The 18556-nt window shown below is 42.6% G+C and overlaps 1 protein-coding gene and 1 long non-coding RNA gene across 2 annotated transcripts in view; one reads left to right on the forward strand and one right to left on the reverse strand.

Moving 5' to 3' along the window:
• The window catches only part of LOC119527962, an 80331-nt gene that overhangs the window by 34340 nt on the left and 27435 nt on the right, over positions 1-18556 (forward strand). The window contains exon 2 of the long non-coding RNA XR_005215513.1: positions 18447-18522. This is a non-coding gene — a long non-coding RNA (uncharacterized LOC119527962). The remainder of the gene's footprint in view (positions 1-18446; positions 18523-18556) is intronic.
• LOC119527960 (angiopoietin-related protein 7-like) lies at positions 1406-6585 on the reverse strand. The gene is made up of 5 exons (XM_037828529.1): positions 6240-6585; positions 3638-3738; positions 2835-3029; positions 1975-2173; positions 1406-1617 (listed from the first exon to the last, which is right to left on the reverse strand). The coding sequence occupies exons 1-5, from the start codon at positions 6583-6585 to the stop codon at positions 1448-1450; spliced, it is 1011 nt and encodes a 336-aa protein (XP_037684457.1). The 3' UTR covers positions 1406-1447.

An 18556-nucleotide genomic window follows, 5' to 3' on the forward strand; every position in this document is an offset into this window, starting at 1 on the left:
TCAAGTTCCAATTTTTAAGACTTAAATAGGTCCCCAACAATCAAAAGACTATAGCTATAGTAGAAAACATTGAGGAAGAATAATGATTTATCATACACTGACTGGCTCAAGGGGATGCTACTTTTATGCGGGGAAAATTGATTTCTTAACACTCAAAAGTTTGATACCAGTTATGATTAAAGATATTTTTGTTCTCCATATGTTATAGTTTGTTCAAGCAGGAAGTAGGAGCGTTTGTTTGCAAAGTACTTTGAAACCCCTGATTAACATGTGACAGTGGCCTTGCGGGGTTAGGTAGGTGGGCCAGGATCTGATCTCTTATCAGAGTCTGCTGCCCTTTTTGTCCCTCACCTTTTCTTTTTTGGATTCTTGTTCCTCCTTTGGTTTCCCTGAACACTGAAGTAAACTCATGAGTCTCTTTCTTACTGCTCATTCTGATTTTTTTACTTAAAACTTTGCCATGCTCTAAGTGGTAATGGTAAGAATTAAAGAAGAAACCAACAAATTCAATAAGAGTTTATTGCAAAAGGAAAAGAAAATTTAATTGTTCAAAACACAAACTACAACATTTTATTTTTATAAAGCAAGGTGCTTTCATACAGCATGAATTAATAACTATAGCACTATCTACCTTCATTTTTCAGACATTTTTAATAGACAAGGTATAAAATGAAGCTCTTTGAGACCCTTTCTTACAACTAGTAATTAAAAGTAGATTGGTCTCTACTGATGGTGAATCTTTTCAGGTGGTTTTGTGCACGCTTCATGGGGGCTTCCCCTCCCCTGCCCCCCGTGGGTACTCCTCTGACACTGCTGGGCCCCGTCATTCCCGGGAGGGCTCTGCCCTGAGGGAGGCCAAGCACAGGGCCTGGGTCCCTGGAGCCTCCTCCAAGCAGCGCCAACCTGGGCCAGCTCAGCTCCAGCAGAAGTTTTTGCGTTTTAAAAACAAAGTGTATAGATGGAAGAACATTTCATTAGACTTAAAAATGGAAATTCCTTCCTCCTCCTCTTTTATACCTTTTCCTAACACCCAAGGCCTCTCCCTTGAGAATCAAAGTAATGTAGTTCTTTTAAGCAAAATGATTGGTTTTCTGCCCTCACATAATCTAGGCCTTAGTGGAAATGGATTAAGTGACCTCACAATTTTTTTTTTTTCCACAGAAGAATCATGTGGAAAAGACAGGCTGCTGCTATGTCAGGGATCACAGGCAGAGCCCACCCAGTGCAGCCCCTGAGAAGTGTCTCTCAGGACCCATTATGATTAAATACCTCAACCCATTAGCTTCAACGTCTTTTGTTGTCCTCCGCAGAGATGCATTCTCTCATTGGTGATTATAGGCCATTTTCCATCCCTATCATTTCTATCCTCTCTTCCTCCCCTTCTCTGCCCTTGCCCAACCTCCGTTTCTCTCTATTTCTGCATCCCTGTTCCACAGCAGCTCTCTTTTTAGGGCCTGAAGTCTTCTGGGCGGATTTTCATCTCCACCCGTTTTAGGGAGTAGGTAGTCCCATGCCAGCCGATCCAGGTGAGGCCATTCAGGTGCTTGTATTGCTCTTCAGGGTTGTAGTACACCCCGTTGAGGTTTGAGGTTGCGCAGCATTTGTACCAGTATCCACCTGACACGAGAAACAGAACAGTGGCAGTAAGCTGAGTATGCCCCTCCTTGGAAAATAGACGGTAGTCCAAGATGTCAGGAATTTGAAAATAAATCATCAGAGCCCATTTCAAAAAAAATAACAGAAATAATGTAGATATTTTAGGTTATTTCTTTCTTCTTATTCCTTTGTTTTGGTTTTGTTTGAAATGTTGTTGTTTTGTTTATTTTTTAATTTCTTGATAAAGTTAAAAAAAAAGATACCAAAACCAGAACACCAGTAGTACAGTGATAAATTTACTCTCTCTTCTTAAGTGGGATTACAGGCTTATACCCAATCCCCACTCCCCACTGTCACCCCAACACGCACCCATCTTACCTTTAAGTAACTTGGCACAATTTTCCAAACAGCTGTCGTTGTCCTTGTCCTTGGTGGTGAAGGCTGTGTCATTATGATGGAAGAGGGCGTCATCCTCCACATTGCCACTGTAGTTCCCCAGGAAGAGGCGGTAGCTGCTCACTTCATTGCCCAGAGCAAAGTGACTGTACTCAGCATAGCGCACGTTGCCCTCCCAGTCCTGTCAGGAAGAGTCAGAGCCTTAGAGAAACCGCCCAGGGCTTCATTTCATCTCACAGAGAAGACCCAGCCCTGTATCTCTTCTCCCTCTGCAGGCCCATAGCCAGGCATCTTTTATCATAGCTCTGGGTCTAGTTTACTCCCGTTCCATAGCAACCTGGAAATCAGAAAGCATGAGTCCTAGGCCAAACCTCTCTCTTGATTCATCATATGACCTTGATTATTGTCTCTTTCTGTACTTCCTCACTTCCCTGGTGTGAGTTGTAAATTTGCAATTTCACTCTATCTCACTCAGATATGTTAAGAAAAAAAAAAAAGTAGTGTGGAATATAAAGCGCTTTGAGGCCTTTGTGAAGGGGCACTCACAAGTATTGGTAAGCCTTGCACATAAAGAACCTCATTCCCAGGCCAGGTCGGAGTTAGCCTGTTGGACTTGCTCTGCTCTGGCCTGGGCTGGCCACCTCCTCATGCCACTGTAGCCCTCCTTTTGAGCAAAATAGGGAAAAAACTATTCTTCCTCAGCTGTCCTGCCACCTGAAGGAAAACCATCATAGTAAATATTCACATCTTAGTGACTAAGCCTAGGAACCGTGCCCCAGAGTGATGCACAGACATGTGTGGTGGCCCTGGAACAGTCCCAGGGACCCAGGCCCAGCGGTCACCTCCATTTCCACACGTAGCTGAGTTGGCCGTCTGGTGAGCCTGTGGATGTGTTCATTCCCCAGCCAGAAGTCCCCATGGATGTTGCCAAAACCTTTCTTGTACTGCTTCCAGTCCTGGTAGAAGGAGACAAGGCCATTCTTTCGTCTCTGAATGACGGTCCAGCCACCGCCTGAAGTCTCCATGTCACAGAACACCTAGCAGAGAGAATTGCTCTGGTCAGGGCCTAGCAGAAGCAGGTGGCAGGAGTGTGTGGGCAGGAGTCACAATCTTTTCCCAGCCTCACAGCCAGTGGGTGCATGCACTTCCATAGTCATGCTGGCTCACTGGTAGTAATGGTTCTACCCCAGCGTTGGTGAGTTGGAGCAGGGTAGTGGTTTACTGGGGAAGCTTTATCAGAACTGGGGCTGTGGGGAGTGCATATACTTCAAAGAGAGAAACTCAGGAGCTTCTGATATGCCCCCTTCATGTTCTGTCTTTTCTTCTCCCCACGAAAATAACTACTCTGGGACATGGAAGAGATCTAAACTAGCTAGGTGTTCGTAATCAGAACAATCTAATGTATGTTAGAGGGTCTGGTTTTAGTCGATACTGATCTAAAGGGGAAAAATAGATGCCTGTGTTTTTTTGGGGGTTCTTTTGGCCCATAAATTGAGTGTTTAGTATCTCTGGTATTTGGCATGTTTGCATCTCTGTTTTGTGTTTCCCTTTCATTAGACTAGAAATAATCCCTTTTGTCTCCATCCCTTTGCATGGGGTGGAGGACAAGAGGTAGAACATCAACCGTGGACTTATTGGACCTCACCTCTGCCTTAGGGCGGCCCAGGAAGTCGTTGGGAGGAAGCTTATACAGTCCAGAGATGCGGTAGTTCTTCTGATAGAGGGAAGAGCAGTCATAGATGGCATCTAGGAAAGGAGCAAACCACAGGGTGAGCATCCAGATTCAGGGCTCCAGGGCAGGCGGGACATTCCTGCTGCATCTAAACTGGATGTGTCGAAACCGAGACTTCATTTCAACCATGGAATTGACATTGCTCATAACTGCTGGGCAGTGTCTAGATTCAGAAGAGGTGTGGATAGAGAGAGCAAAAAAGGTGTTTTTTGCCCTCACTACTGGTAGGGCAGGAGGGTGGGGAAGCCCTTCACCTGGATGGCAGCAACAGAGCACTCAAACAGGCATTTGCAGGATAACTATGAAATGGATTATCGTGCTATCATCCTGGCCATGAATTCTAGAAATGTTACATTGTGTGAAGACCATGGATTCTGAAATTTATTGTAACTGATGCTCCTATTTGATAGATTCAGACTTGTCAGACAGCTCGCTTGTTCCCAGACAAGTCATGAGGATCTCACAGAGTCTGGTTTTGGTGTTGGTTGGTTGGTTGTTGGTTTGTTGGTTGGTTGGTTGGTTTTTGTTGTAATTGTTGTTTACAGGGTAATGGTTACTGCCAACCAGGACCCTAATTAAGGGGGATAGATTTTGCAATCTTATCTTTCCCTCCTTAATCTAAGAATGCCAGAATGACATGAAAACACCCTGAAGAACCCTTTGAAGTCTTTCCCTGACAGTGTTATTAAAACAAGAAAATGAGCACATTGGACAGACTGATTTTCACTCTGGGGTTGATGTAAATGCTTTCTTGGATGCCCGTTGGCCATCTGCTTTCTGATGGATTTTGTATCCCTATTCTGAATGTCAAAGAGCTCTGTGAGAGAGCCAGCCTTCCCTGATAGGATCCGGAGCATGGGAAATCATACTCTCCAGGGGACGCTTCCTGCTTCTGTGTCTTGGGATCTTTGTCTTGGTGGCCACTCCTGTGGGCTCTGGGAGAAGAACACAACAATGGCAACTGGATCCCTCCTGCCCCAGGAGTTGTCAGAGGCTGCCTGGCTCCCTTGCAGAGCACGCTGGGGCAGGGGAATTGGGGTGCATGTGTCTTTTTCCTCAGAGTTCTACATTTCCTGTTACTGATGAAAGCATCTCAACTTACTGCTTTTCCAAGGGCACCTCCTTACAGAGTATAAAGGCGGCCAGCAGCTGGTAATGCAGAAGAATAAGGAATGACCCCCAGAGCAAAAGAGGAAGAGGCAGGCTGGGGAGTTGCCTTTGGTCCCCCAAGAAATTCCCCCTGGGTGGTGAGAAAATCACCTGTTGGGAGGAGCAGGAAGTGGCCTGGCAGATTCCTCTCTCTGACCTGATCTGCTGCATATCTAGTTTCATCTCCCAGGCCCAATCAGGACTCATTTCTCTGGAAAATTGCCCAAGAATAACTTTCTACCCTAAACCGAGAGTCTGGAAGTAAATGCTTAGTAAATGGTTTATACACTTTAGTTTATATAACAGAATTTTCAAGCTTATTTCATGTTAAAACTGTGTCTTTGTCTGAACTGAGGATAAACAGAACCTACTAGTTACAGCCATTGCCTTTTCCAAGAAGCTAAGGCTTTCTTTGTTCGCGATTTGGTTTATAATGTGACTAATGATTTTTGTGTCAGCAAGAAATGATCTATCTACAGAATATGTTTCTGACACCTAATCTTTTCCTGATAGTTTTGAAAGCCTAAATTAATCTCTAAACAATAAATTTACCCCTGAACATTTCTAAGCCAAGTGAACCAGAAACTGAAAGTTACTTTTCAACAGAAAATATTTTAAAATGTATCTTGTTTTTGACCTTTGAAAATCCAAATTTCAGCATAGCGTTTTTGTATTTCCTGTATTATCTGCGAATTTTATCTGAGACCCTGGGGGAAAACCCTAAAATTGAGGAGCCTTGAAGAGCCCATCATGTCCTGAACACAAAGGGGTTCTTCAGATGGCTATGGGCAGCATCTAACACTTAATTTTGCGAGAGTAAGGAAAAACAGAGTTTCAGATTCGACACAAAACTTCAGTAATGCCCATCTGCACTAAATCATAGGGGCACCAGGGAAGCATTTGGCAAAACTTTGCTCCCAGAGCAACAGATGTTGACATTTGGGTGTTTGTTTCTGCTTCCTCATGATTGAAGGTTCAGCCTGACAGCTCTTGGTCTGGATGTGGCAAGGCTAGACCAACCCGGGAAAACTTGAACTCTGTTCTGAGACTTGCTCTGTGACATGGAGCAAACCATGTAATCTCCCTATGCTCCAAGACAGGAATTCACACCTTTCTTATTTTGAAGCATTTTATGAATAAAAGAGACCTAGGCAGGTACAGGGTAAGCTTACAGAACTTTAGAAATCAAAGCAAGTTTTCCTGAAGCCCCTACCAAATGGAAAATAGAGCCAGTGGAACATCCCCAAGAAATTAGACCCTAGAAGGAACCCCCTCCCCCCATAGTTGTTTAGAAGCAACGCTATAGATGGAGGAAACACTTGGCTTTTTTTGGGGTGGGGAGGGGAGGTGGACACGTTCTCCTTACCTGCCGAAGTCTGTGCTGCCTGTGTAATGTCGATCTCATTGTTCATTTCAGGGAACTTGGTGTCCTCGTTTGTGAGCCACAATGATATGTGCCTGTTACTGCCCTCTGGTCCTGTCACCTGCATGGTAAAGCTGGGCCAGTCTCTGTCCTTCATCAGTTCACTCAGTAGATCGCTTTGGTTGGCAATTTGGGCCTCAAGTTCCTTCACCTCCTCACAGCAGGAAGCCGGTTGGAGTGGTATGGGCATCCTGTGACTAGGGGGCTTCTGTGGCCACACTGGGCAGCTGGCAAAGGCCACAATGAGAATGCAGAGCCAGGTCATGGGTGAGAGAGTCTTTTCCAGCATCTTCCTTGGGCTTGCTGAGGAAGGATCTTCCTTTAAGGGAATCTGGATGTACCAGTTGACGTTTGAGAAGCGGCAGCAAATTATCACCTTTTACCTTTGCTCCTGATGGTCTCACCACTTCCTTGTTTTCTTCCTTTCCCTGCTCTTTCTTAGTCCTCCTCAGAGCATTCAGAGTTTCTGAAAGTGGAGCTTAATTGGGTATCTCAGAGCCCTCCTTCCCAAGCCTGAATGCTCTGCAAACTGAGCATCTTAAATATTGTTTGCTTCCTTAACCTCCATCCCCACCAGGGCCATGCACTGTGCTTCAGGCCCTCCCAGCTCCTCGGGGAGGGTCAGGTGCCTGCTGGGTGAAGTCAGCGTCATCTTAGGCCAGAACAGGGGAGGCGGGGAGGGATACAGGGGCGAGTCTCTCTTTTCTTGCCTGCACAGTGTCTGGGCTGAGACAGGAGGACTGTGACTTTGTATATTTCCACTACGTTTTGTCTGTTAGATTATGACTCTGCCAGCCACAGGCTTCATTCTGTCAGCAAGCAGGGCAGCATCAGAAGAATTTCCAAATCCCATTCTAAAGGTTATATGACCATCAGGTGAGGGGTAGGATAGGGAAAGAGAGTTGGGAATAGGAGTTTCTACTCACCCAGGGAGACCTATCGATAGAATCCCTGCTGTTTATGCAAGGATATTTAGGCATCCTCTGTGGGTACTTTAACTATGCTGGTTATTCCTTTCTCTAATTATCATTCAGTATTTTACAAAATATTCATTCTACCTGGATCTATTGTTAGCTCATGTTTGAAATTTCCAGCTTAGAAAATTCCTCAAAAGAGAAGGATAGGGTAAATCTCACAGGAAGGAAAAAAATAATTTGTAGATGTAAACAAATCTTAGAACATCCATTAAGATTTGTTATGCTGTCCTTTTTTCCTTTTACATACTTTCTCCTTCAACAAAACATTGGCCAGTGTGAACTTCGGACACCTGGTATGTTCCAAGGGGTTGTCAGAAGATTTTGGCAGAGATGAAAACTCGGAAGTGCCAGGTGTGGTCTTGGGATGGATCCCCACACTTCCCTCAGTCTGTAGGCAGAACAGAGAACAGTCTCTTCTTTCAGACAAGGGAGCATATTAGCTTTTTTTTTTCTGTTTATATAAATAATATATGCCCATGGTTCAAAACTTGAAAATATATTAAACTATAGAGAAAAGAATCCCCATTAACTAATAAATACATGTCCAGAATCTAATTTCCCTCCCCCCATGCAATATGATTTGCAATTTGAAATTGTATTTCCTCCCTCTCTGCCTCTGTCTCTCTCTGACTTTCTGTCTCTCCCTCTCCCTCTCTCTCTATATTTATGATTTTGTTTCAAAATAGGGATATTTTAATTTTTCACATACAATATATGAAGAATACTCTTGCTCTAAAAACAAATGTAAAAACCTGAAATTTTAGCAAATACCTTTGGAATAAGCTTTTCACTAAGAATATACACTTTTTGTTCTTAAAACAGTACTTTTTCCTTGGAACATACTATTGCTGTATCCCATGTTATGGAGCCAGTGAAGCAGCGTTTACTTATAATGTGGAATTTCAGTGTGGGTTTTTCACACACGAGCCTGATGCTTGACAACTATCCTCCATGCCATAATCCACCCCAGAGCCCTTTTCCAGTCAGGGCTTCTAGCTTCTCAGAAAGTAATTTCTGTTTAGGCAGCTAGAGTCACTAAACAGTTTTTTTCCCTCTGAATCAAAGCGCATCCCTAGTCACATCCCTAATCTCCTTTACCTACTGAGGAGTGAGGGATTTGCAGACTCTGTACAGCAACTTGTCATTCCGCTCAAAAGATTCCATTTAGAGTTGGCACTGTCTGCCAGTCCCTGCTCTTTTTTGCAAATATCTCACCCATCTGGGCACTCCAGTTTTAGCTCCATTTCATTATTGAGAACCTTGCCCCAAGTTGTCAGCATCTGACAGGATCTGCTATACTCCATGAGGATCTCCAAAGTTATCTGGCCATCAGTAAGACTGAGCCTAAACCATGACCACTGTACATCTAGAGAAGCCTAGAGGTGGTTTCTCCCTTTCAACCCAAGTAGAAGTGGTGTCTCATTTTCTTTAAAAGTCCCCAATTGAGAGACTTCTCCTCTGTTGCTAGTGTCTTCCTGCTCTGGTCTCCCCTTAAACCATCATTTTCAGAATTGGTGAGAAGGAGAAGCAGCTCCCTTAGCACCAGACTCACAGAGTTTTTGAATGAATAAATCTCAGAAAAACCTGCTTTGTTGTTTGTTTTATTGTGTACTTCATATGAATGTTTTACTTCTTCTCAAGTCTTTTAATGAGTCACAGCTTGCCTTAGTATATAGCCTTTCAGTAGCTGACCCTTGTTTCACTTGATCTCATTTCCATCTCATCTGAAAGCCCAAGTCTGTCACAGAAGTTTCCCCTCTCTTCCCTAAGCCTTCTGATTTGCTGCTTCTACCAAAGTGTGTGCCCTGGACCTCTCAGAAATCATTTCTCTTAGACTTCCTCTCAGAGACTCTGAATTAATTATAGCACATGGCTAAGTAAGTCTCTCTGATTTCCCCAGGACTTCGTAGCAAACGTGTTCTGTTAGCCACCAGGCCAGGTGCAAAACACGGCGACAATGCCAGCCCAGCCTGAAGTGCCTCGTGGTCCAGTAGGAGCGCCCGATGCCCAGAACAGACGGGGGCTGAGAGCAGGAGGAGTGCCCACCCCAGATGAGGTCCTCAAAGGCCTCCTGAAGCTTTAAAGGCAAAGGAGAAGCCAGAGTGGGACAGGGCACTCAGAGCAGAGGTGCAGATACGTGAAAGGTCTTGGCTTGTAGAAGAACGTGAGCAGTTGAGAATGGCTCCCAAGGAAAGAAGGGAGAGGTGTGGCCGCGGGCATTGGAGCTGGGGAGGTGAGGAGGGGCCTTGTCATTCTGCTGACGGAGGGGCTGTGGAAGGAACACAGAGACGCTTTTATCTCTTGGTGGCTTTGTTTTCCTGCATCTTACCAGGAAAGTGAATTTTTGCAGCTGCCAAACAAGATCTTAACTGCAAAAAGGGTGAGTTAGAACGTTTGAATTTCTTAATACATTTGTATGAAATTCCCTGGGGACAGCTGGCTTTAGGATTAAGGAGGCAGTATAGGGCTAGAATCAGACAAATCTGGATTATAATCCCTCCTCACTACCTGCTAGCTGTATAACTGTGGGCAAATTACTTAACTTCTCTGAGTTTCTGTTTATCTGGAGATAAAATGTGTAACTACCTCATATCACTGGATTGTTGTGAGGAGTAAGTTAAATAAAGCAAAGGCATTTTTTAATAAAAACAAATTTAGAGGAAGTACACTAATAGATATCAAGATTTATCATAAAGTACAGTAATTAATTAAGGCAGTGTAGCATTCACACAAGGATAAACAAATAGAATAGAATAGACTATCCAGAAATAGACCCACACATATACGCACACTTGATTTACGACAGAGTAACACTGCAGGACAGTGAGGAAAGGACAGTCTTTTCAGTAAGTGCTGCTGGGTCAACTTGATACCCATAAAGGAAAACAAGATCCTTGACCCATTTCTCACACCACACTCAAAAATAAAATCCAGGAAAATTTAACTTCTAAATGTGAAAATAAAACAATACAGCTTCTAGAAGATAGCAGAGGAGATTATCTTCAGTATTTTGGGATAAGCAAAGATTTCTTAAACAAGATATTAAAAACACCAACCCTAGCATCATTAAATGAAGTAAAAATAGTCATTTCTGTTCATCAGAAAATACCATTAAGAGAGTAAAGAGGCAAGAAGATATTTCCTATACATACTCTTATATGTATTATATCCAGGGTAAAGAACTTTTGTCTAACAATAAGATAAAGAAAGGTAGCTGAATTAAAAATTGACAAAAGATCTGAACAGGCACTTATTTCTCAAAAGCGGATATCCCAAAGGCCAAGAAACATGAGAGTCTGCTCAGTGTCGTAGAGAAATTCAAATTAAAAACAAAAGATACCACTACACACCAACCAGAATGACTGAAATTTTAAACACTGAAAATACCAGTGTTGACAAAGATGTTGACCAATCAGGACTTTTATATGCTGCTGGTGGAAAACCACTTTGGAAAACAATTTGGCTGTATCCTCTAAAGCTAAACATACCCCATAATCCAGCAATTCCACTTCTAGGTGTATTCCCAACAAAAATGCGAGTACATGTGCACCAAAGGTATGTACAAGAATATTCACAGCACCATTCACAATAGCCAAAAACCAACATTAACCCAAATGTCCATCGAGTGTGAAATAGATAAACAGTGGAATATTCACACAGAAAGACACTATTCAGCAATAGAAAGAAAAAAACTGCTGTGACTTGCAGCAACATTGATGCATCTCCCAAGCCTAATGTTGGGGTTTAAAACTGGGAAACTAACCAGTTGTGTTAGAACTCAGAACAACGGTCACCTCTGGGGGTGAGGAAGGGAGCAGGGATTGGGAAGAGGCTCAGGTACTTCTGGGGTGTTGGTGTCTGTGTTGTATTATGGTTCTTGGTCTGGGGGGTAGTTACACGACTGTTTTCATTTTTTGATAATTCATCAAGCTGTACACATAGTTGTATATTTGGCTCTATGTGTTATACTTCAAGTAGGAAGTTCGTTTTAAAAATACATGATGTACATAAAACATATGAAATATTCTGACACATAGTCAATGTCTAGCAAATATTAAAATATTATTTGTTATGGTATGCAATTGCCATGCCATCTCATTGTCACCCTCATCTAAGTCCCTTATGTTATTCTTAGTCCAAGCATTCTCAATAGATATTCATGATATTTACCTCCACAGTACTTATTTAAGTTGTTTGTTTTGTCTATCTACAATTCCTTACATGTAAGCTCTGTGAAAGCAGAGACCTGGTCTGTCTTATTTACCAGATAACTCTAGCATCCAGCACTTAGCACAAGACCCAAGACAAAACAGATACTTAGTTGGAACTTGAATGAATGAATGAATGAATTCCTGCCCACTAAATAAACATCATCTGTTACAGACACCAGCAGTCTCTCTCCATGGTCATTTTCAGTATTTTACCTTGGAAAGTTCTTCATTGCGCATCACATTCTCTTCTGCTTTGATTTAAATCCATTTTTCTTCCTTAGGTCTTAATCATAGAACAAAAGAAAGTGAGGACTCGAAGAGCAGAGATCATTTGATTCAACCCTCTTGTTTTTATCAGTCAACCAAGATAGCATCCTCATTGTATAATCACTTTACTTCATATCCCTGGAAACCACCTGTTTGTGTCTTACCTCTTTCTTCACGAATGATGAAGATCAGCAGGAGGACAATGGAGCATTTGAGGGTGGGGTTTTTTCCACTCCTCTTTACACCCAGGCTTGTAAATGGCCTGTCTGATTACTTCTACCTGCATCAGCCTGTCAGTTAACCTTTATCACAGCCTGAGGGGCCACAGGCAGCCACTGTTGCAGACAGAACAAAGAAAAGAACATGTCCCCCTAAAAACAGCCTATCTTTGGGTAGCCATATTCCCCATAGTTTATCCAGGAACCTGAAAAATCTTGTCTGTCCCCAAAGGGAAATCAAATGCCCATTACATTGCATTTTCAGCGTGTCACTCTTAGCCAGAGACAAGACCCTGTTGGGAGTTACAGGACGAGACCACGAGTCCACGCCCCAAGTTGCCTCTTCTCTCTAAGAAATCTCCAAGCAGCAAAATACAGAAGGACAAAGGAAACCCCTTGTGTAGTGCACGCACAGGCACAGAAGTGTGGTTAGAGTTTGTAGTCTCATCTTTCCTTTCATGCCCTTTTGTTTTCAGTCATACCCCAGAAGTCAAGTCTCTCACAGTGATCAGTAAAGTATATATTTACTTCTTCCTGCTCTAAGGATGTCCTGTAGGTTCTTTGTATAGCAGCTTGCCTTTGTAAAGCAGGATACAAGCCCCAAGGAAGGTTGTTTTTCATTGTAGAAAGCTGGCTAACAATGAGGAACTGTACAAAGGGAAGAGTTCCGTGGTTTTTATAAAGCTGGATAAAACTCCAAGGGTCTTTCATTACAGCCCAAGGCCATTCTAGAGGGAGAAGCTTGCTGTGTTTCATTGGTAAACCACACTGTCCCACAGCATTGAGTTCATCCTCAGGAATACCTTGGGACTACCCTTATGGTGAGTTAGAAAAGTTTGTTTTCTGATTATTATATACGACTATGAGGAAAGAAGACCTGCTGGCAAATAAACAGTATCATATTGCTCTGAAACCTTGACTTGCAAACTGTATCCCAATTTCAGAGATGGTAACTTATGAAAAACTGTGTGTTTTAGAGTTGATAAAATACAAAGGTTCTGGACTCTTGCCCTTGGCCACTTCTGACACAGCCTGTCCCAGTAAAGATAGAATATGTCAGGGGTGACACCACTGCCCTCTCCAAACTTATTTTGGACATCTCACTGGCTATGAATCTTAGCAATTCAGTAAAAGTGTGTCTTGGTCCTCTTGTATAAGGTTTTCTTTACCAAGAAGTTTGGCATAGTTTTTCTTTTCATTTAAAAAAAAATTCTAGCTCCCCCACCAATCTTGAAAAGATAGAATTTTGCCCTCCTTCTACCTAATATAGGCAGTTGTTAGCCCATACTTTCTCATATAGAGATTTAACGTATCATCTAGATATTATGACAGACTTACCATTTAAACTGTGGTCACCCAAAGGAAGGGCTGAAGAGGAAGTAAGAATTATTTACTCTCAGGCCATTCTGGGATGAAACAGTGCATAAGGAATCTGGTTTGATTGTCTGAGGTGGCCAATGCTGTTGCTCCAGATCTTTTTTATATTGGTGCCTTAGCTCCCTGAGAATTCCAAGGACACTGATGTCCCAGTTTTGATGCTTTCTAATGGGGCCAACCTTCTCTTAATATGTGGAAATGGAGTAGTTATTTTTCCTAAATTCTTGAAGAAAGAATGAAGAGGTTTGACACTGCCAGACTAGAAGTGCTCTTTTCACTTGGCCCTTGCTTTAAGCTACAGAACTCTTAAGGTCTTCCAGTCTCCCTTCCCCTTCCTACTGTCTGCATTTAAATTGCCCCTCACTAACTTCCTCCACCTTCACTGCTTTACTGCTGTCCTTTAGCTTTTTTTAACATTACCCTATTCATAAAGAAACTCTTACATCCTTGAGTTCCCCAGACCCTGCTGCTGCTTCCACAGTGCAGGGTAGCTGCCTGATAAAAACACTAGAGCCCAACCAACCCCAAATTCCCCAGACACCATAAGGGAGATGAGCTGTTTTGCTTTTAATCATGTGTTGATACGGTGTTTTCTCAGTGCTGGGAGAAGCGACATGGTCTGATCTAAAGCAATTATCACTCTGTAGAAACAAGAAAAACTGTTTACTCTAGTGGTTAGGACCAAACACAGTGTCCAGTTTGGCCTCATCTTGGTCAGAAGCTCCTCAGTCAGACCTGCCGCAGACCCCCATCAGCTGTGTGGCATGTGTCACCAGCCCAGCGCCAAGGGAATTCAGAGAATTCTTACTTGACAGGGAACCAAATGAAACACGACCATGGTCTGGGCTAGGAATAGACACGAGAGGGAAGGTCCAGAGCCATTTGGGAAGCAAATAGGTGACGTTTTCATAAATTCCTAATGGACACACCAAGAAAACCTGAGCATCCCTCAGAATTGACTGCAGATGCTCCGCATTTGACCGAGGACTTGCCACAGGGTTGGGGTTTGTGTTGAATCTTCTTTTACCACTTTGCTCTAATAGCTTGTGGGTCACTGAGGCACCAAGGCTGAGAGGTGGGGTTGACAAACCAGTGGGCCCTGCAAGAAGGAAGTACTAAGCCAAGTTACTTTGGATTTGCTATCAACCTGGAAGCCTGTGGAACAGTGACATAGAAATGCCTTTAGCAAATAGCAGTGTTCTTCCGGTTTCTCTTCTCAGGTGGTAGGAATGGCATGTGAACGTCAAGTCCCTGTTATTGGCTTGAGAGACCTTGAGCAGGTAATGACCAACCCTTTCTGTCAGTCTCATCTTCCTCTGGGAAACTGCTCAAGACCTGCCCATGGAAAGCCCTGAGGGAAAGCTTTCTGGAAAGGGAAAGGTCCTGGGGGAGTAAACACGCTCTGCTCCCAGCATTAGCTTCCCTGGATCACTGTTGACAGAGAACTGCCAAGGCCATGAGAAACTCCTTCCCATCCGAACCACTTCCTCAGCTTCCCTGCTGCCCCTGCTTGGGTATGCCTACCTCTGCAAAGAGGTTTTTGGATACTGGGAGAAAAGATGCTTGGTGTAACCCATACAAAGGCATTGAGGGAATTTCTTATCTTTTTTGTTAATTCCAATCAAGTCTTGAAAGCGTTTTTCCCCAAATGTCAATTTTTCCCATATTCAAGCTCTTCCACAGGGCCTCCTTCAATGAAAATTAAATCATGGAATGAGGAAAGGGAAGATGGTGAATGAGTGAGAATGAGTATGTCTGTATAATTGCCTCTTCCTCTGATACCCTACTTAGTCACTGTGTTCTCTCCATTTCTGTTCAGTATCCGTTTGTGGCTCTGGGTTTTATGATGCAGATGGGCAGTTTGTGTTTGTTTTCTACAGATTTGCAACCATATAAGATCACAACTGGATGTTCTCACTGGATAACAGAACAGGGTGCAGATATACCCCTCACACCCATGTTAAGGCAACACTGGGAATCACTAACTTAGAAATCCTTTTGACGCAGTTCTCCTTTCCTTTGAGCCTCAGTGTACCTCCAGAGGAGATGGGAAATTCAGCTGGCCAGTCATCTCTGCACACTGCCTACGTGACCATGGTGCTGCCTGAGCCTGTGTCCCTCTAAACTTGTTTTCTTGCAGACCTCTCAGCTGAACCAGAGTTCACAGGGTCTGGTTTGTGTTGTCAAACACTCCCCTGCTGTTGGGCTGGGCTTCAAACAGTTTGTCCTTTAGAAGCCTCCAGCATTAATAGGGTAAGACACAAGGAGCACACAAGGAAGCATTTCTAGACTGGGCTTTGTGAAACTCCCAGGTGCCCCATCAAATGAGAGTTCCTCATTAAGGGGACTCTTGAGCAAAGGTGATTTCTTACCATGAGCCAATCATACAATCTCTCCTCCATTCAGTCTCATAAAACCACATCTGAATTTCAAACGGGAATATTTAAAAGGATAGCCTTGTGTCACCCAATTAGGCAGGAGAACTGGGGGCTTTGACGCCAGGAACTCCTGAGTTTTCATAGAGACTTATCTCACAGCCTTGCAATACGAACATTGTCTGTAAGCCCAGCAGCCTCCGACAAGCAACTTCAGGGAAGCCTGCTATGGCAGCATGGCTGACTGATTTTGGAAAGCCCTAAGGTACATTAGTAGCTTTTGAAAAGAAATAAGAAAGGGAAGGGGTCAGAGGGGAGTATATTACAGTGTCAGTAAGGAGGTTGAAATGAAGGCACCATAGGGCTCTCTTCTCCCTCACAGCAAATAACATAGGGTTAGCTGATTGACAACATCCTACTCATTGCTTTCATTCATTCACTCATTCATTCATTCTACAAGTATTTACTAGGCACTTACTGATGCTGAAGATAGAAACCTAAGAGCACATTCTTACCCATCACAAACTTATAACATATCCTCTATTTTAAGATCATTTTAAATGCTACGTTTTTTAAGGGAAAGGTTGACATTCTAGAGCCTATGACCTACTTGGGCACATTTTCTTCATCTGTAAAATGTGATTATTATTAATAATAGTGCTTACCTTAGAGGGCTGAGATAGTGCAGATAAACAGTTAACACAGTGCCTGGCACATATAGTGAATGCTCAATAAATTTTGGTATCTTTTCATTGTTGTTGTCAGTATAATACATTGCCTCCCATGGTCATGTGCCAGAAGTCATGAAGGAAGAAAAAATTCAGATACCAAATAAGGTGCCAGACCCTGTTGCTCAGGCCTTTTGATCCCTTTAACTCCCCAGAACCTCTACAACATCCACAGTTAGCTTTCTCCAGCAACCTTGTAGGCAAGACCCACAGAAGGCAAGAGAGAAGTGCAGACTAAGGAGAACTTCTGTAGGAAATTAACATGTTAAAACGGGAGGAAGATGGAATAAACAGGGTGATAACAGCTGGTTAGTTTAAAACCTTTTTGACTCTCCGAACCAAAGAGAATGAGTGTGTGAACTCTCCTTCTTACCCTCAGGCCCTTAAATCAGAGACCAAGAAATTAAATTTTTAAAATCTCATAGGTATTTTTCAGTCCATTTAGTCAAAGCTGTAATTTTTCAGTGATTGTCCTTTCAGCTGGGCAAAAGCTTATTGTGAACCTCAGGGTACATCCCCAGGGCGGGTGCAAAGGGTCCTGGTGGATATTCCCCTTCAACAAGTCCAGTCTCTCCCCTCCCCACTGAGCTGTGTCTGGATCCTCAGCTGTCCCCAGTTAAGTAGGAAGTATTATGTGGATAAGTCATTTATACATTGGGAGGTTTGGACTTTGTCTATAAGGAGTTGGGTTATTTGATGGTTTTCTTTTTCAATCTGTAAATCTGTGCTGGCCTGTATTTAGAGGAGATTTATCAATGTGTATTTCTCCTGTCAGGTTTCTACTCACTACTTCCTGACTTTGGTCAGTTTGTTTAAAACTCCTTTTTATGCGTAATGAATGGGAGAGTGGCATGGGAAGAGGTGTTTTTATGTTTTTAGTTTTGTGTTGTTTTATCCCCAGAATAAGGCAAACTTTATTAATGTTTATAATTTTTTTCAATTCAGATTTATTGAGATATATTCACATACAATACAATATTCTGTGGTTCACAGTACCACCATTTTTGTGCGTTCATCACCCCAATCAATTTTTGAACATTTCCTTACACCAAAAAGAATCAGAATAAGAATAAAAAAGAACAGTAAAAAAGAACACCCAAATCATCCCTCCTCCCAAGCTATATTTCATTTAGTTTTTGTCCCCATTGTTTTACGCATCAATTCATACACTGGATAAAGGGAGTGTGGTTTTCACAATCACACTGTCATCCCATGTAAGCTACATAGTTACACAATTGTCTTCAAGAATCACGACTACTGGGTTGCAGTTTGATAGTTTCAGGTATTTCCTTCTAGCTATTCCAATACACTAAAACATAAAAAGGGATATCTATATAGTGCATAAGAGTGCCCTCCAGAGTGACTTCTCGACTCCATTTGAAATCTCTGAGCCACTGAAAGTCTATTTTGTTCAAGTGCTGACTGTGGTGATAAATACATAACCATATGATGATACTGTGAACAATTGATTGTACACTGTGGATGATTATCTCTGAAAAATTTAGGAAAAATATAATTTGTTTTTGAAAATAGAATATGTTCCAGCTTAGAAACTTAGAAGACAAGATTAGAACAAGACAAGGCAAGATTAGAACTCCTGGAATTTTATGTCTGATTCTTAGTTAGCTTCTGGTTCAGGCAAAGAACCACTTCATTGTCCTCATCAGAACAATTAATGACTCTGACCAGGGCCATCCCAATAGTCCCTGTTAGGGCTAATGTATTGAGAAAGGATTCCCTGCTGGCATTCTTTTTTCTGGCTTTTATGCTTCCAAAATCTATTTGGGTTCAAGGAACTAGATAATTAGAAATCAAAAACTTTTCTCAGATAAAATCATTCAAGCTAAACTTTCCATATGGCATTAAATAATTGATGCTTGCTCTGCACCTGCCAGACATTGTCCCAGCATCCTACGACCCATCTGCCCACAAATGATCCCCTTCCTCCCACCCACCAATACGTTGAGTGTAACCACCTCTTTCTTTCATTTTTTCAGCATTAATAATAAGCTACAGCAGCCAGAGTCATCTGCTGGGGTGTCAGAATATGCCATGAAGCACTCTGGAGAACTGGTAAGTGCCTCATTTACTTAGAAAAGCAGAAAAG

This window comes from Choloepus didactylus, chromosome 2 (assembly GCF_015220235.1).
Source record: "Choloepus didactylus isolate mChoDid1 chromosome 2, mChoDid1.pri, whole genome shotgun sequence".
Lineage (NCBI taxonomy): Eukaryota > Metazoa > Chordata > Mammalia > Pilosa > Megalonychidae > Choloepus > Choloepus didactylus.

Coding starts and splice junctions, on each gene's coding strand:
- LOC119527960 (XM_037828529.1), bottom strand. CDS start 6,585: ATGCTGGAAAAGACTCTCTCACCCATGACCTGGCTCTGCATTCTCATT. Junction 2,174..2,834: donor AGCTACGTGTGGAAATGGAG/GTGACCGCTGGG, acceptor TCTTCCTGACAG/GACTGGGAGGGCAACGTGCG. Junction 1,618..1,974: donor TTGTGCCAAGTTACTTAAAG/GTAAGATGGGTG, acceptor TTCTCGTGTCAG/GTGGATACTGGTACAAATGC.